Source organism: Peromyscus eremicus, chromosome 3 (assembly GCF_949786415.1).
Source record: "Peromyscus eremicus chromosome 3, PerEre_H2_v1, whole genome shotgun sequence".
Taxonomy (NCBI): Eukaryota; Metazoa; Chordata; class Mammalia; order Rodentia; family Cricetidae; genus Peromyscus; species Peromyscus eremicus.
This window is the reverse complement of record NC_081418.1, coordinates 9,079,429-9,103,145: the sequence shown is the minus strand read 5'-3', so window position 1 is coordinate 9,103,145 and position 23,717 is coordinate 9,079,429. Positions and strand designations below refer to the sequence as shown.

The 23,717-nt window shown below is 36.3% G+C and overlaps 1 protein-coding gene across 1 annotated transcript in view; it reads left to right on the top strand.

Moving 5' to 3' along the window:
• Sema3a (semaphorin 3A) overlaps window positions 1-22,636 on the top strand; it is a 357,767-nt gene extending 335,131 nt beyond the window's left edge. Inside the window, exons 17-19 of the mRNA XM_059257268.1 lie at window positions 2,195-2,262; window positions 15,391-15,533; window positions 16,870-22,636. Coding sequence (XP_059113251.1) covers window positions 2,195-2,262; window positions 15,391-15,533; window positions 16,870-17,325 — 667 coding nt within the window. The 3' untranslated portion in view covers window positions 17,326-22,636. The remainder of the gene's footprint in view (window positions 1-2,194; window positions 2,263-15,390; window positions 15,534-16,869) is intronic.
• Window positions 22,637-23,717: the final 1,081 nt, after the last annotated feature.

The window sequence follows — 23,717 nt, the reverse complement described above, 5'->3', positions numbered from 1 at the left end:
TTTTTAAAAAAATTCACCAACAACTTAGCTTCATCATATTAGCATAAAATTAGAACACAGAATCACACTGATTTTAAATGTAAAAACTCCTAATGCAGACCACATACATAACCAAGTGTTCTTAATCTTTCAGAATTCTAGATTGAAATGTTATGATTAACACTTTCATAATCTGTTAGAATTTTACAATTGAAAAAACTGGCTGAGTTTGAAGTTAATATATCTTGATTAGAGAAACTATGGATCTTTCAATACATTGCAATATACAGTTATTACTGTGATAATTATAAATTATTTAAGATGAAATTTTTGTCCTTCTTTAAACTTTTTAGCTCTAGGGGACTTTTGTGTTACTCAAACGTACATATGGAATGCATATTTGATCTAAAAATGACTATTTTCTTTATAAGAAATAATAATGAGAACATTGCAAGATTTGGTAATGAGATGTTTGAATTTAAAGTTTTTCTTATCAAAAAAGGAGAAAAAGAAATAAAGATAACTATCATTTAAAACTCATATTTTTATATATTTGCAAGTGGTTCTCACACATCCACAAATTAAGACCAAAAGATAGTGCTTTTGTTTTTCTTGTGAATTATGTTTTACTTGATCTAACTCCATGTGTCTGGCACTAGAAATGTGTTTGAGAAGGGTGTGTAGAGTCCTTTCAGCATATATATCTTCTGATAGCAGTTTTTAAAGCTTGAACCATTGAGAAAGGCTTTCCCCAATGCTTTGTGGTTCAGGTTTCACAGTTTTCTTGTTGGCTCGATTTTCAAATGTACACATCTGTTTGATAGTCTCACTACTTCTACAAATAGAAATCTATAAATACTTTAGACTTCTAAATTTATGAGGACTGTAATGAATTCCATGTTTACAATTTTCAATGACCAATAAAGGTGCTCTTTTCAAGGATGGTAACTAATTTCATCGCAAGATAATACCTTTAAAATTGATCAAAAAGAAAAAAAAATCAGTCAAGTACAGCCAGACTTTCCCTGTGTGTTACACACAGCCGTTCTCCATATTTTCTTATCTTTCTGTCTACATCTAGTTTGTATCTGGTAGCAGGAGATCAACTCCTCCTCTACGTGTGTCTAATTGCAACTAACCTCACATACAGTTGGAGAAGCCTGGCAAAGAAGCTAACTCTAGTTTGATGTATACATTCTGCTCTTCTGTAAAAGAGGAGGTCATCTTGGTCCACCCACTCTCCTAGCAAAAGGAGATCTTGCCTTTAAGTTCAACATTTGTGGTTGTTTTCCTACATTTCTCCAATGTACAAATAAACTCATTTCCAATCATAGCCATAGGATAGGGCAATAATGGTGGTATATACGTGAAACCCCAGCCTTGACTGTAGAAGGAGACCCTATCTATAACAAGGAAAGAAAGAGCCAGATGCTGGAGGTATAGTCCAATGGTACAGCACATGCAATGGGCTCTGACTTCAAACCCTAACACCAAAGGAAAAAAATCAATAATACATACTAGAGATGCTTTTCTAAGTTGGGCTGTGGTGGTACATACCTTTAATCCCAGCACTCATGACAGAGGCAAACAATCTCTGTGAGTTCAAGGCCAGCCTGATCTACAGAGTGAGTTCTAGAACAGCCAAGGCTACACAGAGAAACCCTGTCTCAAAAAATAAAAAAGAAAAGATGCTTTTCTATAAAATACTGATATGACAAAATTAAAAAGCAATAAAAGAAAGAATTTTTAGTTTAAACATTCTAAAGTTAGACAATAGTATATTTTAAAAGTATGTTTGAGCAATCAGGAAAATCATCATTCATGTGAATTTTAATTTTCAAGCTTACACCCACATAGATGATGAGAACAATAGTTGGATTGTGTTTATTGAAGAAATGGGTTGCTGTTTCAGCATATTACTCCTTATTTCCTCTACAGTGAAGTCTAGAGCTTCTCAGTGTTAAATTGCTGTTGACTGATACCTGTTAGAAAGCAAGCATTTCTCGTCTATCAGTGATAAAGGCCTTTGGTTGCAGTTGCTGAATTCGGTGTCCTTGTTCCCCATTTGATGACATTTGACTCTCCTCCACTCACACTGGAAGCAAATGCATGTCTTTCTTTCTTGTCTGTAATATTCAATAAGATTTGACTCTTCAGAAATTCCTAACTGGAAAAATAGAGATAGAATAATGTCTCTTAAATGTAATTGTTTTAGACGCACAAGACGACAAGATATAAGAAATGGAGACCCACTGACTCACTGTTCAGACTTACAGCACCATGGTAAGTCACACTCTTCAACTTTAAACCTCTGATACTAAACTGACAAGAGTGCACACATCTCTTCAAGAATACTAAGGGGGAAGTACGGTCTGGCCTGAAGAAACTGCTGAAGAACACAAAATGGGAATAGCTTTTATGATCACAAGTGTAAGAAATTCAAGATTTTAGATCTTTATGAGACACAAAACTCAAATGTCTTAGACAAAAACAGCCAGGTTTATGAACATCCTTTTACATATTAGCTAGTCAAGGAGGTAGGCAATAGAAATTTTCATTAAAACATATCAAATAAACTTAAAAGAGTTAATGTTCAAATCAACTGAGAAGCCATATGTCTATTTGATGATGATGCAAAGCCAATATATTCTTTCTGAGTATTTGAGTCAGATAGACAAGGAAGCAATGTCCTTATGTTAAAAAGCTAGGTGTATATTTCCTCAAAGTGGGCAATTTGCAAACAATATGCTGTATGCTTTCTGTAAGATATTAAGACATTTTAAACATCACAGTTGCTTATTTCACCCGAAACATCAATCAACCTCCATTTAAAATGTATAGTTGCAGTGCAAGTTCATTCTCCCTATTTCAACTTATGAGATTTAATAATGAAGCTGTGCTTCCCTCTGCTGGGGGAACTTCCCAATGACAGGGACACTAATGAACAGTTAAAAATAATAGTTAACATGCAAAGCATGTACACTGTAACCGAACACAATCATCCTGTTTTCGCTTCAGGTGCCTTGCACACTATCACAAAACACCCTTGCTGTTTTTTTTTTTTTATTAATTTTCATTTGATTTCCTATGTGTGTAGACTATTCTTGTTTTATGTATATTAAAGGGAACCACCACTACACATAGCACTTGAACATGCATTGTGAAATCCATTACCTTCTTGAAATGCAGGCCCCATTGTGTATAGTCTCAAAGTGTTGGCATCAGACTCAAAAATCCTTGGTAGGATTGTAGGAGAATCAGGAGATGTTGGAGTAAATGCTTTAAAATCACTCACTCACTCTTAGACATTTCTGGTCAATGGCTTCCCTGTGGGTTACTCTCCTGACTTCGAAGAAAACCACCAGTGAAGAGGAGCGAAGTTTTAGCTCTGTCTTTGCCTGAGGAAAATGCCTGTATTAGCACTCTCCTCCTAAGTTTTACAGGGAGCATACTCCATTTAGACAACTGAATATCTGCTATTTTTCCATGAGTTTATTTCAAGTGAAAATATTATACTATGGTCAGCACCATTTCACAAATGAGGAAATAGTAATTATTAATTCATTATATTAAAGAATTTATGTGCTTGTATCTTGAGAGTTAAAGATAAATATCAGAAGCAAAAGCAGAATGAGAAAGTGTATGGGCTTTGTTACATTGTTGTAATGAATATAACATTTTGAATATCAGAAACATTCAGTAATTTTGAATGAATAGGAATGACTCATCTAAACATTTCAAAGCACAATGGAAATTCTTAATATTTTAGTTTTCTAGTAGAGATTTGAACTACATAGCATCTATTATTCATCCTAGAAAAAAAGCTACTCATTATTTTCATCACCAACATCATGTTCACAAGTGCAGGATGATTTTTAAATAATATCATTTATTAAGAAATATCATTCATTATAAATGCTAAAGATATGTCTCAGTCAGTAAAGTGACTATGTTTTATCCTCAGCACGTGTGCAAAATGTCAGGCTTGATGGAGCGCCCTTGTAACCCAACACTTGGGAGGCAAACACAGGCAGAACGCTTAAGTTCATTGGCCAGTCAGACTATCCTAATTGGCTAGTCTCGGGTCCCATGAGAGATCTTGCCTTCAAAAATGAGGAAGACAACTCCTGAGAAGGAACAACATTGGAGACCACCTTCTAGTCTCCATGTGCACATGTGTGTACCACACCTACAAACACATGAATATGCACACATACCTGCATGCACACAGAAAGAAATATCACTATGGCTGTTGGGGAATATTATTTTGAAGTGTGTTGCATTTTTTCCTACTGCTTTTGTTAACAATTCCAAGATGTGTTTGATTAAGTAAAATTAACCTACGAGCAGAAGGCTGAGTCAGCAAGTAGCTGACCGGAAGTGGTAAGGAGGAAACAAGTATAGCAAGGGTTTTTAAGTGGGGGGCTTTGAGAAGAACATTGGATTTTTTGGAAGAGGCCAGCAAAAGGAGAAAGTTAGCTATGTGTTGTTCAGCCTCTCCGAGCAGCAGAATTCCACCTAAACCTTTGAATAATTGAATAGTTGAATTGTGAGTTCTTTAGATTTAGATAAAGTTCCCTTGATAGCTTTGAAAGAGTGGGAGCCTGAGGGCACAAAATCTCCTCAGGCTGAAGCCATTGCTTAAGGGGAAGCCACTGTAGATAATGAAAAACAGATAACAAGAATGGGCTATCATTCAATTAATAATAATTGATTATGTACATATCTCTGAACTGTTCTAAGCATCATTCGCAGTTATACATGTATTATCTTCGTGATGCCTCATTTGTTTAGCAATCTAGTCCCTTTGTAGGAAAGTTCTTATACTATTTTTTTCTTTTCTTTTCTTTGGTTTTTCAAGACAGGGTTTCTCTGTGTAGTTTTGGTGCTTGTTCTGGATCTCGCTCTGTAGCCCAGGCTGGCCTCGAACTCACAGAGATCCTCCTGCCTCTGCCTCCCAAGTGCTAGAATTAAAGGTGTGCGCCACTACGGCCTGGCTCTATATACTATTTCAAATTAGTATCTACTGACATAGAAATGTCTCCTATACAGATGGAAAAACTGAACAAGGACTTTTTCTTATTTTATATTTTTTCATTTTACATACCACCCACAGTTTCCCCTCCTTCTCCTCCTCCAACTCCCCACCCCAGCACCTTCCCCCACAACTCTCATCTACTCCTCAGAGAAGGTAAGGCCTCCCATGGGGAGTCAACAAAGTCTAGCATATCAAGTTGAGGAAAGACTAAGCTCCTCCCCCTGCATTAAGGCTGAACAAAGTGTCCTACCATAGGGAATGGGCTCCAAAAAGCCAGTTCATGGACCAGGGGTAAATTCTGGTCCCACTGCCAGGAGCCCCACAAACAGACCAAGCCACACAACTGTCACCCACATTCAGAGGGCCTAGCATGTTCCCCGGCCATCAGTCCAGACTCCATGAGCTCCCACTAGCTAGAGTCAACTGTCTCTGAATAAGAACTTTTTAAAAGTAAGACATGTTTAAATAAATATTGTTGATTACTGAATGATTTTATTGGAGCTAATGTTGCCCATTTTGAAGACGTGTTTTGGTGTTACTGTGTTAGTTCAAGCCTATGAAAATTAAGTGCATAGAATTATTTTGTGATAAAGAGTAAAGTGTGAGTGAATTCTTTTCCAAATAACTCAATTAGCATACTTATGTGGGATGAAAACGAATTGTGACAGTTTAGTGTTACAAGAACTATTCCTATTTTTTTTTCTTTTTGGTCGGTAAGCACCTCTATTTTATGTATGAGATAGATGGGAGCAAAGGTCCAAACAGTCCTCAAAATTCCAAAGCAATAAAACACTCCTTCCTCAAAGGTCCCTGTGCTTGTTGGCTGCCTTTGTTGGTAATTGACCAAACACAATGCATACACAGTGTAGGTTAGAGTGAAGTTCAAGTGTTAGCAGAGTCAGGCAGGAATCCCCATTAGGGATCCGTGAATTATCTCAGCATAGTAGATAGCAATATTTGAAGGTAAATGGGCCCCAATCCAGAGCCCAACCTCATTTAAATCATGTGTGTTGTCTTGCTAATGTCACTTCTCACATTCAATAAAATATATGTGCTCATATGGAAACAAGGAGAGATATGAGATGGATTTTAACAGAAAGCTTCTAAGCAACATGAAGCTAAATTATACACTTCAGTATGATCACTTCCAGCTGTAATGGTAAACATATTCTGTAACACTCTATATTTTACATATCCTGAGTTTTTAATAAAATGACTATATATAAAATATCTTGAAATTAAGGTGGAAGAAATTGCACTTCTGATATAACCTTCAACACACCCTCACTGAATGTTCCTATTGTGCAGAGCAGGAGTAAGCTGAACTGTTCTGGATGAAATGGGAAACTCCACCTCGCTTCCCTTGGTCCCAAAACACTCCTCTCTATCACCATGGCTGCTCACCCAAAGCCTTCATATCCAACCCTAATAGTACATGTGTGCTGGAAAATCTTGTCTTTCTAATCGCATATCAGGCACAATGCTAATGCAGAATTCAGGTTGTTTCCAATCCATTCCTTACTCTCAAAGGAGAGTGTGCCTGAAATTGGAGCTTGTCCAACTTTGCATTTAAGAAAATGACTGGCCAAGTCAATTACCTCTCCACTGTCTCCTTTTCCTCCCTCCTTTCAAACCAAAATGAGCTGCAGCACAATTTATGATTTTTGTGTCCAGAAAGCAAAAAGCTTCATTTTTAAAATTCATACCACCATCTTATATTTCTGGATCCTGGAGATACTTTATGCCCTATCTTCTAATTGAGTGGCATCATTCAATTTCACTTTCTAATAGTTTTCTTGGCTGTTCTGAATAGATGCAGTTCCTTTTTAATGTCCCATAATAAAATATCCACAGAAGTAAGGCAATCTTCTAAATTATCTCTACAGCTAGCCCATCTCAATTTATCTTGGTTGGCATCAAAAATCATACCCAAATTTCATAAAATTCTCTTTGGCAGTACTGTCTTTTCGGTCTAGGGAGCCATAAGTTTAGTATTTTGTGACAATGATTCTATGATGTACTCTACCATCTTCCAAATGTGAGTATGAACATTTAACCAAAGAGGAGCCTTGAGGTTTGATCAGGTGCTGACGTCATCCATTTAAAACCCAGAGCTCCATGAATTATGAAATACCACTTATAAAGCAACGATGAAGATTATATGTACTACTACATCATGAGCTGCTAAGAAAGAAAATGGCCCAGGAATGGCAATCTAGTGCAGAATTCCAGATTCAATCTCACTGACAGATTCTTCAATAAAAGTCTTAGGGAGAAAGAAATGCCCATATAGGTGGGGGAAACCATGAAAAAATGCCTAGTCACAATCATAGGTGGAAGAAAGGGAAAAAAAAAAAACTGTTCTTTGATTTGTAAGTCGGGACTGATGAAGGCTTCAGATTGGCATTCATGCAAACCAGGTAGACTCGTGACTTTAGACAGAGAATTTAGTCCCAGCATATGTCAGGTTCATAGAGTTTGACACGGGGAAGAAAGATAAGAAAATTCCTTCTAAAATAAAGCAACTTCAGCTCTGATCAAGAGTAAAGGTAAGACACAAGCTAACATGAGACCAGTTGAGATGTGATGAGTGTGCATTGTAGAAGCAAGTCACATGGTATTGCCTACTATGACTTTTATAGACACCCTTGGAACTCCTCTCTCTGGAGTAATCAATGAGCAACAGTTAATCTTCAGATGTTGCCTTAGGCAAAAAAAAATCAATTACATTTACTAAATATGTGTGAGGTTTGCAATATTTTCATTTATTTTATTTTCTTTACAAAACTCTTCATCTCATCCCAGATAATCTATTTTTGCAATTAAATTTAATTACTATAAAGATTCTAAGTTGTCTGCCTTTTTTCTTTAATTCCAAAAGTTGTAGGGATCAAATATCATTATAATACAAGATGGTATTTTCATTATTGTTTATGGGAGGTTTCTGCTTCTGCAAATGATTGTTTCCTATCTCCCATCAAATCGCTTGAGGAAAGTAAATGAAAGATTAAATTCTATGTTTCCTGTTCTATTTTTTTTTGAAACAATTGTTCCTATGGCAATCATGCTCTGGCATATAGATTATTTTGTTTTCTTTGGTAATGCATTCACTATAAAGTCACGAAAATAAAATATACCAGATGTTGCACATAGACTCATAATATTACAGTAAATATATGCATATTGGTATCACTCTGTAAGCTTTTAGGTTTCATCGTGCCCTATGCTTAGAAGAGCTGTAGTCATGATACCATATATTACTAAAAGAATATAGCTGTGGCAAGTCTCATGTTTCATTTTATAACACATTGATTTCATCATTATTTCAAAATAATTTTTCTAAAAATAAGACATACTAGCTAGGGACTAGAAAGTTACTTTCTCCAATAAAATAATTACTTAAAATAATACTGCTCAAATTCCCTTGCTTATCAATCTGCTTATCCCTTTCACTGTCTATATGATGACAAGTACATTCTAAGAACCAATCCCAATAAATACAAACATATAAGAAATATTGAAATCTACCTGAATTTTAAAATTCAATACACTATATCCAATTGAAATGTAATGCCCAGAAACAAAAACACGTCTTGATGTGCACCTAAAATGTAGTTTATAACTTTAACAGGCTTTATCAAGTGGTTATATCATATCCTTACATTTTCTGTAAGATCTCATTTGGTCTTTTGGTTCTTGTCAACTCACATCCGTTAACCTTCATTAACGTTGGTCACATCTCTAGTAGATGGATCAGATGGAAATGGCTGTGCTTTCATGCAGAAGCCTGCATCACGGTCCGCCAACATTTACCGAGACCGATGGCTGCAACCATCACCCTGAACATTGAAAACCCATGTCACAGACATCCTTTCATGTGCTACAATTTATATTTTAGACTTTTAACTGCTCCAAAATAAAGACAATTGATAAATTGCTTGCTATTCATCTAAATGTGCATGTAAAGGCTATGTTATAATGGCATTTTTCTCCTTTTCATTTTTAATTTTTTATTAGTCCACGACATACATCCCCTTCATCCATGATATGCCTTGTAATTGCCTGCTACTAAGATGTTTTTCATCTACTTGAAATCTTTTTGCTGATAAAATTTTGTATTTCTGGATCATAGTGATCAATGCTTACAAATATATTACTACTGTTTTATGTTTCACCAGATTTATAGGCCATGCTTCCTTTTTTTTTTCTTTTTGCTTTACAGTCCACAGGAAATATAAATGAAAAATATCACAAATACAATGTGATAAAGCAACTAGAATTGATTTGTCTTCATATAGTAACTATAGTTCTTCAACTAGTAACTATATTTCCTACGTGTCAGAAATGGCTAGTTAAATTACTTTGTATCTATCTACCTCTCTTTCGACTTGTGTTTGATTTTTATAGTTATTGTCTGTGAAACTCAATTCTCAATAAGGGACAAACACATCAAAATCCAATACCAGAAATCAAAGAAGAAATGAGTTTGTGGCTCACTACCTCATCCATCTGTCTCCTATCTGAGATTACATTTTCCAAGATCGTTACATTTGTTCACATTTCAATCTTGGGAAATGTTTATGGGGTTAAAATGGAGAATGAAATAAATGGGAAGCTGAAATGTGATTCCTTCTATTTCGGTACTATTGGAAGAGAATCAAATGCTAAATAAGGCCTTAAGCAACATGATATTTCTGGCCAAATGATGGATATCGTGACTTTCTGTTGTTACAAAAGGAAGCAATTTATTTAAGTTCTTTCTTTCCTCCCATTCTTTGTACTTTATTAGTCTCATTTCATTTCCATAAATTATTCCACTAAAAGAGGAAATGATTAATTGAAGATTGCTTCCTCAAAAACATTATTTCTTGTCATTAGCAGCTGCAACACATTGAAGCATTGTGTTATCCAAACATACTGCTGATTTTTAAGTAATATTAATATTTAGTTGCTTAAAATTATTTTGCTTTATTCAGATTGTTGAACCCAAGGGAATTTATTATATCAGTTTAATAACTATATCCTTAATGCCTATGGTAGCTTTCATGACAGAAGGTTGTAGAGTAAAATATAATTTAAATTTTTTTTTGAATTATATTGCTTTCTCCTGGAGATGTACATTTTTCATTAGTCATTGCTAGCATAGGCTTTCATGGAAAATGTAAAACTATGCATATGACATCTCAAATACCTTTATTGTCTTATTCTTTCATATTACAATATTTTGATATGGAATATACTTGATCACACAGATCTGCTTCTACTACATCTTGAATAAATTATTTTAGAGCTATTAAAGTTAAAATATATTAATCTAACTAGTAGTATAATAAAATATTCTACCACAGTAGGCCTATAATTCTTTTGTCCTTTTATATTGGTTAAGCTTAGAGTCTGTGCCTGTGGGTGTCAAATTATGTAAGATCTTAAATTCAGTGTATTTATTCAGGTTTGTACCTCAGCAGATATCTGGTAAGATTTCTTAATTGCCTTTCTGCTGAAATATGGTAGACACATTGAGTGAGAGACATGATCAGTTCAGCAATAATTGCGAACAATATGCTACATGTGCCACAAAGAGCAAGAGGGTTCTCGAATGTATTGAAGCTGAGGTGCTTCCTTTAATGCTTAAAGGCAAGCAGGACTAACATTAAAAGCACCACAATATTTGTCTTCCTGCAGACTCTTAACATGGGATTTTACTTTTGAACAATTGAAACTGTTCCAACAGCCATTGCACTGGCATCCTTTATTTGTAATATGTGTCTGTCTGTCTGGGAGACTTAGCACGTGTCTGTGTGCGTACACACAGAGACAGGAAGAAGAGACCCAGTGTCCCTGACACTCTCTCCTACCTTTTGAAGCAATGTCTCTTGATATTGGGATTGTGTTTCCTTCACTGGGCTGGAAGCCAGCAAGCCCAGCAGTTTCTGACTGTACTCCACTTCCAGATGGAGTCACAGGCCACTGCCGGACACCTCATTGCAGTGCTGGATTTGAACTCCAAGTCCTTGTGATTGCATAGCAAGTTCTCTTGACTGCTGAGTCAATTTATTGATTTATTCTGGTTTTTTCTTCTTGTAATGGTCTAAAAAATTTAAATTGTAAAATGGTTGCTTTATTTCTTTAGGAACAGTTTTTCTGTATAAAGTTCTATTTGTAAAATACGTTCAGTTGTGTTAAATGGCAGCTAGGTGTACGGTTGTAAAGTCACAGCATTTCCTTAACAATGATAAAGATATATCGAAACCTTTGTTTCTTAGTTAACCTAGAGATTATAGTAGATGTGACAGTGTATTCCTACAACCCCAATGACTGGGAGGCTGAGGCAGATGGACTGAGTTTCATGCCAGCCTGAGCCACGGTTGCATCACTATATCATGGATGAATGACAGTCTCATCTCATGGAAGCCACATCATGGAGTCACCAAGATACATTTTAAGAAAAACAAAGAATTTAGAAGTTATAACTACATGCATCTTCTATAAGTACTATGGATCTTTATAATACACTCAAGATGGTTTGTAATCATTTTTCTTTTACTAAAGCAAAAATAAGGCAAAGAAAAAATGGCAATAAAGAGAAACACTCACAGAACAAAAGCCACCATGCACTGAGAATATATTTACTGAGATGTCATGGGCGTGTTATACATTGGCCTGATGGTGTTCTCTAAGACAGCAAAGAGGGGAGGGGATCAGAGTTCACTGTTACCAGCCAATTGTTATTAAAGAACCTCAATAATTCCTAAAACAAGAAATAATGTTTACCAAAGGTGGACATACGGAAAACACTTCAAGGCAGCAGGCTCCACACTCAGAACACTGTGACATAAACACAGTGCGCAGCATAGTAGAGGAGGGCTAGGGCCCTCCTCCGCAGCCGCTGGGTTCCCGGGCCAACACAGCTTCGATAGAACAAATGACCCAGCAACACTGTATGGGACAGGACAGCTGCTGTCAGCCAGCTGCTTGATCCTCAGGGAGATTTCAGGTTATACTAATCCTGAATATGCAGGACTTCTTATCCTTCAGGAAACTTTGAATGAACAGTATGTCTTCAGTAAAGCATTTGACTCAAAGGGAGTGTTCTATGAAATTACAGTGTGGTGCTGTTATAAATTAACAGTATGCTCGAAAATAGATAATAATCAAAATAGTATGATGAGAAGATAACAGTGGGAATAATATTTCTCCTGTTTATACATTTTTTGAGAGAAAAAAAGGGTGGAAATGGAAAGAGGAAAAGTGAGATAGTTGTATCTTCAGTATGTTGTATCTTCAGTGTTTCCTGTGCTGCCCAACATTTTTGCAAATAGCTCAGGAAGAAAAGTCAAAACAGATAATGGGTGTTTTATTTCCTTCCAAACACCACGTTCGAAATGTTTATACAGCATCTGTGAAGCATGAAGTGAAACAAATATGAATATGACAAAGTGATTGTGTCTGAACACTAAAATGTGGGGTGTTTGCCTGAGGCTTCCTACATGGAAGCTCTAGTCATAGGTGAAAAGTTGGTAATGGTATACATGTCCTGCTATAGGAATTTACTAGAAACAATTGAACGCAATGCAAGTGTAGCCTTTATCTTTCTGGCTGATGCAGCAGAATCTATCTAACAACACAAAGTAGGATAATCTGTAACTGAAGACATACAGGAGGACATCTGTGTGCTGATAGTGATGGACAGTTGTTAGAACAGGAAGTGTGGTGTCACTGGTTATTAGCTAGAAGATGTTTCTCTTTCTTTTGTTTGGAGAAAGGGGAAGAAGAAGGATCAACTCAATGGTCGAATGGTCCTTAAAGTATTGGCAAGAGTAGAAGTTATCAAAGCACACTAAGTTCAGGCACCAACCTGGTGAACCAAAGTAAGCAGGTGCTGTTTTCTCACTCAGATACAAAGAGCGTGACTATTGTGTTTCTTAAAGAAAATTGTTACATTGCTAAGTTGAACTAAAAGCAACATGATGTAAATTTTCTGTTAAGTCGTATATCACTTGTGTTAGATTTGACTATAAAACAGAACCAGAAGAGATGCTTTTCTACATATAAGAAGACACCTGTTATTAAGATCATTTTTTCTTGCTACATGAGAAAGTTTTGTTCCTACTAGAAAAGACTATAAAGATAAAATAAAAACTGAATTGGTTTCCCAATGCTAAAAGGAATATTTGGTTTAATTGGCAAAGAGACAAGTCAGACCGTGATTTTAAAAATATTTTGATTAGTTCTTTGAGAATTTTGTACATTGTGTTTTGATCCTATAAGACCTATTCTGTTTTGATTTTATGTGCATGAATGTTTTGTCTGTCTGTATGTATGTGCATCTTGTACGTGTAGTACCCACAGAGGCTAGAAGTTATAGAGTACTAGAGTTATAGACAATTGTTAACTGCTCTGTGAGTGCCATCTTAACTGCTCTTAACTGCTGAGCCATCTCTCCAGTCCACAGACATACCCATTTATAATGAAGACCTCTTCTATTATTCAAGTCACAATTGTCTTCTTAGCTATGTGTTAAATACATATCTTAGACTTCTGTTGATAAGTCCATTGTCATTATAGATTCCATCATGAGGATATTTGGTCTAGAGGACATGGAGGTAAAGAGAAATTTAGTGGGATCTTCTGTTATCACGGTGTCACATATGTTGTGATTCAAGCACCAAGACGTAATGAATGATATCTTCCCAAATGTTCAAGTATTTCATGATCAAGCAAGTTTACACTGTAGAATAATTAACAGAAAAATATATTTAATATAAACATTATTAAATTCCATGGCGAAGCATTCTAATTACTCATGGCAGGTTATGAACCTCAGATTTTGCAAGCCCTGGTTCACGTAGCAATTCAATTCTCCTCTGTCCAGAGAACAGATGTCTTACAGAGTAGCACAGGGCCATGTGGGGGGAGGGGAAGCATGTCACTTTCTATATAGAACTTAGAGTCCCCATATACATGCAAATGCAAATATAAGTATGTATCATATGAGATAAACAATGTGAGTTAGAATCAACTAATTGTTGCTGTTTATTTTCATTGTAAATTGCATTCTTTACTGTTTTCAGGGCATTGATATCTAACAAGAAGGGACAGATACATGTCCCAGGATCAGAAAGCCTTCTGCCCCTGCCTAGGGCAGTTGATAAGCAGGCAGCGAGGCTGGGGCATTAGGAATGGAGATGTGGTAGAAGTCTGCTGCAGCACAGTGAGAGCTGGGCAGTGGGGGGCACAGGCCACACCAGGGATGAGCATAGAAGCAGTTTGCAAAAGCTTTCGACTTCGCATAAGCAAATCCCATTGTTTATGACAGATAAAAGTAGTAAGTTGATTAAGGCTAGAGTAAAACTGTCAAAGTGGTGCCAAAGAGGAGGGAGAACATTGCTGTAATTAAAATCCTAGCTGAATTTGAGGGAGAGAGCAGAAAGTTTTCATCTGTCTGCACTGTCAGCTCTCTGCGCATGTGAAAATATATTTATTATTTTCTAAATTAATTTAATGAGTTCCAGATTGTTCAGGATGTCATAATGGAAACAGGATTACACAAGATAGCACAGAGTTTTGTTCTCTCACTGAGTTTTACCTAGCCTCTCTGTGTCATACTTTTGATCTGAGCTGTGTTTCAGTTACCACATTGAAGGAGGTTACAAAAAGGGTAAAATAATAGAAACTTAATCAGGAAACAGATTTTTGTATTGCTGCATTTTATTATGTGCTCTTGCCATGGTCCACAGCCTAACTCTGGAAAATAACAAAGGGTATGTCATTTTTAAATAAGAGCAATTGAAACCATATTGCATTGTAATTATATGAGTTTCTACGGAGCCATCCCAAACATTTCACACCAGTTGGTCTTCAGGACAAAGTTGTGAATTACTTAGGGGTTACTGGCATTGAGTATAAACATCCTGAACTCTACATTCTGTAAAATGTTAGATAAATATTGGAAGGTGAATTTAATTTCACAGATGAAAAACAAATAACAAAGCAGCAAACTAACTTGTCAGAAATAGCTCTTTTCTCTGAAAGTGGAGTCCGGTGACATTCCTGCCAGAGAAGATAACTAAGTGCCTCCATGCACTGGAGAGACACAGCACAAAGGCACAGGTCATAGTGCGCATGCACAGTTCTGGTTATGGGACGCTCCTTGCTGGCAGATGACTCTCTGCACGTAAAACCCAAAACAAATGATTAATCTGCTGAGGCAAGTACTGTGTTCTGAAATCCTTGACTTGCTCTTTCTCTTTAATCAATCTGAAAATGGCTTCTACAGAGGCAACAGTTTATCTTCTGCCTTTCCAAATAAATATTTTAGAAAACTGTGGTTACGAATTAACATTTTCTTGTTTCCTGTTCTTATCATTGGCTAGATAATCACCATGGGCACAGCCTTGAGGAGAGAATCATCTATGGAGTGGAAAACAGTAGCACATTCTTGGAATGCAGTCCAAAGTCACAGAGAGCCTTGGTATACTGGCAATTTCAGAGGCGAAATGAAGATCGTAAAGAGGAGGTACAGAATTTCAGTTGTCTGACTTATCTCTGTTGATCCATAGGTTAATTCACCCCAGTACTGCTGACTTGGAGGGAAGAGTACTGATTACCCCAACACACTGCAGAGCCAAACAATAGATCTTTAGACAAGAACCCTGTGTGAGCTGTTTTGTAGCAGACTATGTAAGAGAAACAAATGCAGCTGGGTAAGAGGGCCTGCCCAGAAAGCACTTGGGGCACATATTTTCCAGTCCTTATTTCTTACCATGGTTAGTTATAAAGCACTTACATTTCCTATGTTTGTGCATTGAAAGAAAAAAGTCAAAGTTTCCCTGGAATTTTGGACTTTGCTCACTGAATTCTGCTACATAAGATAATTTCTCTTTCTCTGTAACTTCTGCAAATGGGAAAAAGTTGGGAAAGAATTGAATACTTCCTTGATTTAGAGTGAAGAAATTGAGTCCCACCATCAGCTCTGGTATTAACTATTAAAAGAGCTTCAGGAAGATCTTCTCAATAGATACAAATATAACAACTTATATAGAGAAAATCACACAGAAAGCTGCAAATTTTTTAAACTACTTATAAGTATTAAATAAAGGTGACCAGAATGCTTCACTCACTTGTAAAATGCATTAAGTGCCTATAATTTTACAAGTTCACTATGAACACAAAGGTAAAAACAACCCTGTTAGTTTGGGGAGTTTTTGACATATTAAGCAGTTCTAAAGTGTAGAATTACAAGGTAAAACTGTAAACATGTTGTATACATCGTCAGATTATGCTCTCTGTTGCAAACTCTATTGTAAACTCTATTCAAAGTGAAAGAGAAGATAGATGTATCCTGGAGTATACCCTCATATCATGTTACTTCCAGGAACTTGTAAATTGACAATAATTCACCAAACCTAAAATATATATATTCTTCTGTTGGCTTAAATACTTATACTTATTTTGCTCTTTACAGATATTATGAATTCCTTTTAATCCTTTGCTTTCTAGGGTTTTGTTCCTGTAGTTCCCAGTTCATTATCTAATATGGACTTTGTGTCACATTTGTATACTTGCTTTCAAATTTTAAATGTATCTTTATTCTTTCCTCCAGTTATCCCGAGTATTTTACATCACTATAAGATATCCTATAAAAATAGTGGTATTGTAAAAGTTTTCAAAGGGATCTGAAAAACAATTGATAGACACTATGGCTTTTTCCCCAGGATAGACTTTTTTCATTTTAACTTAAAAATGTTAATTTCTAAAACCCACCTCAACAAATATCTAAGTTTTTCTAAACAGAGTGGCAGACTTTGCATTACTCTGAAATCTGAATGCTTTCCTTTGCCTGTCTCTGCTAGATCAGAGTAGGGGACCACATCATCAGGACAGAACAAGGGCTTCTGCTTCGCAGTCTGCAAAAGAAGGATTCAGGCAACTACCTGTGTCACGCTGTGGAGCACGGATTCATGCAAACTCTTCTTAAGGTGACCCTGGAAGTCATCGACACAGAACATTTGGAAGAACTTCTTCATAAAGATGACGATGGAGAGGGCTCAAAGACCAAAGAAATGTCGAGCAGCATGACGCCCAGCCAGAAGGTCTGGTACAGAGACTTCATGCAGCTTATCAACCACCCCAACCTGAACACGATGGATGAGTTCTGCGAACAAGTGTGGAAAAGGGACCGAAAGCAGCGGCGACAGAGGCCGGGGCACTCTCAAGGGAGCAGCAACAAGTGGAAGCACATTCAGGAGAGCAAGAAAGGTAGAAACAGGAGGACCCACGAATTTGAGAGGGCACCCAGAAGTGTCTGAGCTACACCACCTCCAACCTCAAACAAGTATAGACTCGCTTAGATAATAACTGGAAAAATGCAATACACATGGACATTTTCATGGCATTATGTGGATGTTTACAATGGTGGGAAATTCAACCGGGTTCCACCAATTTAAATGACGTCCCTGAGGAACTTTCCCAGCAGGCTTTCTTCAGGATGCCAACACCTGACAGAGATCACAGGTGAGCACAGATGTTCACATCAGCCAACTTAGTGTTTCCTCTAAGAGTTCATTTTGCTTTCTTCTTTGCCTGAGAGATAAAAATGTCACTTGCCATATTGCCCTTGAAGCGAGAAAAACTGCATCAGCAAAGCCATTTTATTGAAGCAAGAGTTGAAAATAAACTGCATGGATTTAGTAAGCAGATGAATATTCCAAAACGTGATTGGATTCAAGGATGTTTTGTCTACCAGCACTCGTGTTTGTGTGTACTGGAGGATTAAGATAAGGCAAAGGAAACTAAGTGAAATAGTGTGTGGAAATGTACAAACACAAACCATCCATCATCCAGAAGAATAATGGAATACACTGATCTACTACTGATGTCTTCTTTCAGCTTTGATCTAAAGATGTATTTTATTAAAACTATAATTTAAATGTACCATGACAAATATGCAGTAAAAATTAGCTGTTTTCTAAGCTAGAGTAGGTTTTTGTCTTACACCTATTGTGCTATATAATTTGTTTAAAAATTCCAACTGTGTGCTGCTCTTTTTCACACTTTGTTTTCAGTTCTGTAAGGGTTAGTATATTACTTTAGATACATACTCTCACCATTAACTGTTAATTATTGAAACCAAGATAAGAATTATGGTTTTCTCCCCTTGAGGAAATCAAACAAATAGAAGGTTTTACCACCACCCCCTACTTTTAAAGGTATTATCTAAGTTAATTATGACATGCATAATGTTCTTAGCCAACCAAAAAATTAAGACAGCACAGAAGGGAAGAACACATTCATTAGATGCATTCTGAAGGATCAAGAGAAAAAAAAGAACTGTGTATCTCATGAAAATAGCATTGTCTTATCATAGTGTTACTAAAATGTCTCTTTATTCCTTGCTTGAATATTTGCATGATATGTGAGACACAGGACCTCTCATGATTCCACATTTCACTAGGGATTCTATGTTTTATCATTTAATGATTTCGGAAAGAGAGAGATCAAGGACACTTGGAACACCCCAATGACACATTTCCCAACCATTTCTTTCTAAATCAACTATATTTTCTCCACCCTATATAATACAATTATTTGTATGAGGAACATATTAAGTATTTTCATCTCAATGAGAATGAATTTATAAGCTATTTTCAGATTACACACTTCACTTAGAAAGTGCGAAACTCTTTGTTTTATGAATAACATACAAGATAATACAAAATAATTAAGAATTTGCCCCCTTTGTTGATTAAAAAAGGTTTCTTGAGAATCATTGAGTTCAAAATTCATAAGACTTTCTGCATAATGAAACAGTTCATTGGCATGAATCTCATCACTTCAGGAATCCCCCCACAGATCCTTCACATGCACAGAAAGGCAAGTAAACATCTTCCTGCTAATTAATGAAGTGGCGCTGATATTTTATCTCCAGTTGTCTCAGGATTCTAATTAACTAAACATTAATTTCTCACCTCAACTGCAGTAAATTGTTATTCCCTCTCCACTGAAATACTTCACAGATGGAAGCTCATGTTTCAGTTTTAATGATTACTTAAATAAACAATTTGTTGACACGTCTTTCAAATAAAAGCCTAAAAATATTCTACATCTGATTTTAGGCTCCTTGACTAACATGGTGTTGCTTTTGGAAGTACATCCTCAAAGGCAAGCTGAATTGATAAATTCTTTGAAGATCACAGTTTTTAACAGAGAATAGTACCAGAAATACTAAGTCAGAGAAAGCAGGGTGCTCCATATAAGCCATTTTTCATTTTCATAGAGTCTTATCCATCTGAACATTTTATGTATGTTTCATTCTAAATTTGCAGCTGAAACAAGTTTATTTGTAATTACATAAGTCTCTCATTTCTTTCTAGTTCTTAACAATAAAGGAGTTGAAGGAATGAAGATTGTATGATAACTTCATGAATGCCTTCCAAAATCTGAATGCATTTTGTTTAGCACTATGAAATAGCAATAGAAAAAAGCTTAGGCTTCAATTAAAAGTGTTACAAACAAACAAATATATTGACATGTCTTTATCAATCACCATGTCTGAGTTTTCAAAGGAAGTTACTAATGTAACTTACAAATAAATAAATCTGATGAGAGTCGTAATCTGCCAATGTGTATTGAGAGAAGGCAGTTTGCACGAAGAAGAATGAATGTCCCACTTGCTAAGTTAGATGGACTTTGGCATATGCATGTGTCATCCCAGGTGAGATCTGCATAGGAGATGCATGTGACATATCACCTCAGCAGTCTTAATGTCTGAAAAATCAGATACAGCACAGCGGAGAGGCCAGGCCCCGCCGATAGCAACTGTAACGTGTAAATGCATGTGGATGCACACTTACTGCTTCTTTTATGTATAGCTTAGTGATTTATAATGGTATGTGTTTAATATTTTTGCTACCTACACATTAGGCAAGGAGGTGTAAATAATTTTGAAAAGATGAGGAAGAACAGCATAAAATACAAGTTTCTATAGATGCTCCATTTCAGTGTGTTCAACATCATCCTGGAGTGCAAGATTTCCCATACGAGTGACACGGTGGCTTATGTACTACTTAAGGGCAGAGAGTGTGTGCCCCTCCATAAGCATGCTTTTTGCCAGGTCGTAAATTGTTCCATATCTGTATTTATCGTTGCATTTCAGATGGGAACTAGAAAACTGGAGAGAAAAATGTAATGATATTGCTGCTGTAAATTATTCCTTTTTAGCATGTACTCAGTTGCTAAATACACATTTCTTCAAAATATTTGAATTCAGATGTCTTTACTGTTCCCTGTAACATATGGTATTGAGGAACGTAAGCTTCAAAAGTTTGGAGAACCAGAGTCAGGGAGCTGCATAATTAGCTAACAGATTTCTTCCCTGTAGTCATCTGTAAATTGTATTCTATATTTATAGTGACAATGTGAATTTTTATGCCCTTTAAATTAAATATTGTTCTCTTTATGCCATACCTGGAAGAAAAACATGGAGATGAAAGTTTCACCTCATAATCTATTTGCTTTTATTCAGGGTATATATGGATGCTAGATAACTGGTAGAGGGAGGCCTGTCTTGAAGCTCATGGGCAAGCGTCATATTCATATGGGTTCATTAGAGTAATTCCTTCAAGTCTTTCTATAAAGATTGCTTTTTAAAACACAATTTTAATTTAATGAAAGTCCTTCAGGTATGTCGGTTCAAAGATACATTTGACAAACAGGACTTAGCACTATTATATAACAAATCCATGCTTTTAATTTTAACTTGTTAATAATTATTTAAGGTCAATGTTAATATTTGCAATATATGTTTCCATAAAGAAGAAAACATTATTTTTCAAAAGTATACAAATCCTATAAGTGTGTTATACTTTAAAAACTTTCTTATACTAGTTAGTTAAAGAATCACGCATTTGTACATTAACAAATAAAGGCAACCCCAAGATGAAGGAGAAGAGAGGGCTGCAGAATTGGATCCTCATAACTGGTCTGTTTCCCCTGACCAGCCTACAGAGAAAAGGGTTCCTTCTTCATTTCAAACACTCAAATGCACAGACCCTGGTGATGCTATAGGTCAGATCAAACCAATAAAAGCAGGATGAATTTAAGTCAAGATATTGGGAGCCAGATGCGGCAGCACATGTCTGTAATCCCAAAAAGAGGATGAAGCAGGATTAAGCATTTGAGGTCGACTTGGGCTAAGGAATGGGACCCTACATCAAACAAGCAACCAAAAGATTAAAAAGAAAAAAATTCATTTTCTAGACACTTTGTCCCTTAAAAGTAGACTTCAACCCGTTCTGATCTCATGACTGTGAACTTGTGAGGTGATGTGATGCTAAGAAGAGGGAGGCATGGCCCTACCTTCACAAAGCTCAAACCAAACAATGACACACGTTGTCATCACATATCACAATCCTTTTCTCTTACCATTAGCCTTAGACCACAGCAATGCATCTGCCTTGATACTGTGCCCTCTTTGTGCTTTGCTGCCCCACTTACCACAGTGGTGCAGTGCACCTACTATGCACCTATTTCCCTCTCTAGACTGTAATTTTCTTGAAGTCAAGGGTTTTGCTTTGTTTATGACATGGAATCATGTAGCTCAGGCTGGCCTTGAACTCACAATATTGCCAAGAGGCTGACTTTAAATTCCTGTTCATACTGACTCCACCTTTTGAGTCACAGGCATACATCACCATACCTAGCATGGTTTGTGGCCAGTTGGTTTTCCCCTGGTGCCTTGTATGATACTAAGTAAAGATGGAGCTCAGCCAATCAGTGCTGAAAAGAACCACGTTGCAATGAGCTAAGTGCCCAATTGAAGTCCCAGCATAAATGCTGTGATTCAGGAGGAAGGGAAGCATTAGGGTTTGGTGAGAGATCTGGAGAGTTTCAGAGAATGAATGACATGTAAACTATGACCTGAAGTATCAGTTGGATTTTCCTAGACGGAAGAAAGAAAAGCTCTTCTGGGTTACAGAAATACAACTAAAGAGAGAAGCAGTGAAAACTGCTATTTCCTTCCATATAACAAGTATTCCAGATGAATGGAGCACAGTGTTCATTTTTTTAAAAGGGGGCAAAATATCTCACTGCTTTGAGTCAAAATGGCATATTAATTTCTGAGTTTGATTTATGTTCTGCTCTTTGTCAGTCACATTATCATCCAGGCATACAGAGTTGTATGTTAGGTGTTCTTCCTTACTTCCTCCACACACTGATAGTCTTCCTTCTTTTCCTTTTATTGAAAATGGATTTTTTTCCCTCACTTACTACATCCTGATTACAATTTCCCCTCCCTCTACTCTTCCCAGTTTCTTCCCACTTCCCCTCCCATTGGGATCCGCTCTCTTTCTGTCTCTCATTAGAAAACAAACAGGCTGCTAAAGGATAATTGTAAAATAAAATATAGTAAGATAAAACAAAATCTAGCAAGCGAGTCTCTGTTTCCTGTGCCTTCTCTTGGGCTCTTGTCTGTCTCTGTGTTTGTTTCCTCCAAATCCTGTGTCTTAGCTTTCTTCTTAATACTGACAACACCTGTCTTTCCAGTGACACAAAATACTCCACATAATGTTTTTTTTCTGTAGTTTAATCACCATGCTTCGGCTGGATTCTGAGTCCCACAGAAGAAAGATGCCCGCTTCTTTAGCTAAGCCCATTGTACACCAGCTCAGTTCAAATGACGGTTTCTGTTCTGTCCACCTACCTGCAGGGTTGGGGAATGTGGCCTTGACAACCATCTTAGCCTTCCTAGCTAGCAGTGTGGCTACTATAAAAACACCTTTCCAACATGAAATCTGTATTTGTTCAAGGTCTCTCAGATAGAGTAATTCATAACTGAGCAACTCTTGTGTTTCAAGCAAGCACACATGGTCAAAGGCAAAGATATACATTTTAAAAATATAAAAAGTAGAAAAGAAAGTAAAATATGAGTCTAAGGTTCATTTTGTGTTTGTCAACCACACACCATTATAATAAACTGTCACTTTTATTCTCATATAGCAAAAATGTGTTTTATTTCTTTTAATTTGAACATGGCATGAGCAGATACAATGCTTATTTATGTAGAACCTAAGCAAAAATCCTCATAAATGTGTTTAAGCCATCACAACATGAGTAATTTTGAAGTTTTAATTCAGCCTTTCTTCTCTTTGTAAACCTCATTGGAGCATTAGACACCAGTAAAAATATTTTAAATCTCGGTCGCTTGTGTAGCCCATTTCTTAATGTTTTGTTTATCTTGTTGGTAGCTAAATCTAGAAGTTTAAACTTTTAAAGACAAACTGTGTATAAAATCCAAACAATTTTTCTACTTTAGCTGCTATTTTTAAATGAATTTTTATTTCCAGGGTGGGTGCTTTCCCAACATTTCAAGAGAGTGACATTTTTATTATCATCAAATTCTTTTCTATTATCCATGCAGTTCAAGCTACTGCTAAATATAAACACATCAGTTTAGCCTCAAGTCTCTGTACATCTTTCTAGAAATTCCCATGAAGCTTGGACAGTGACTAATCCATGTATTTTATTCGAATTCTTACCATCTGCTAGGTACAGACCCACTGGTCATTATCTTCTTTAAATTAGTTTAACCCTAGTAGCAAATTCATTCAAGTTCTTCAATTGAATTTCTTTTAAGTAAGTGAAATTATTATTCATTACATACTATATAGAATACAACAAAAGATACCTGGTACTTATATGA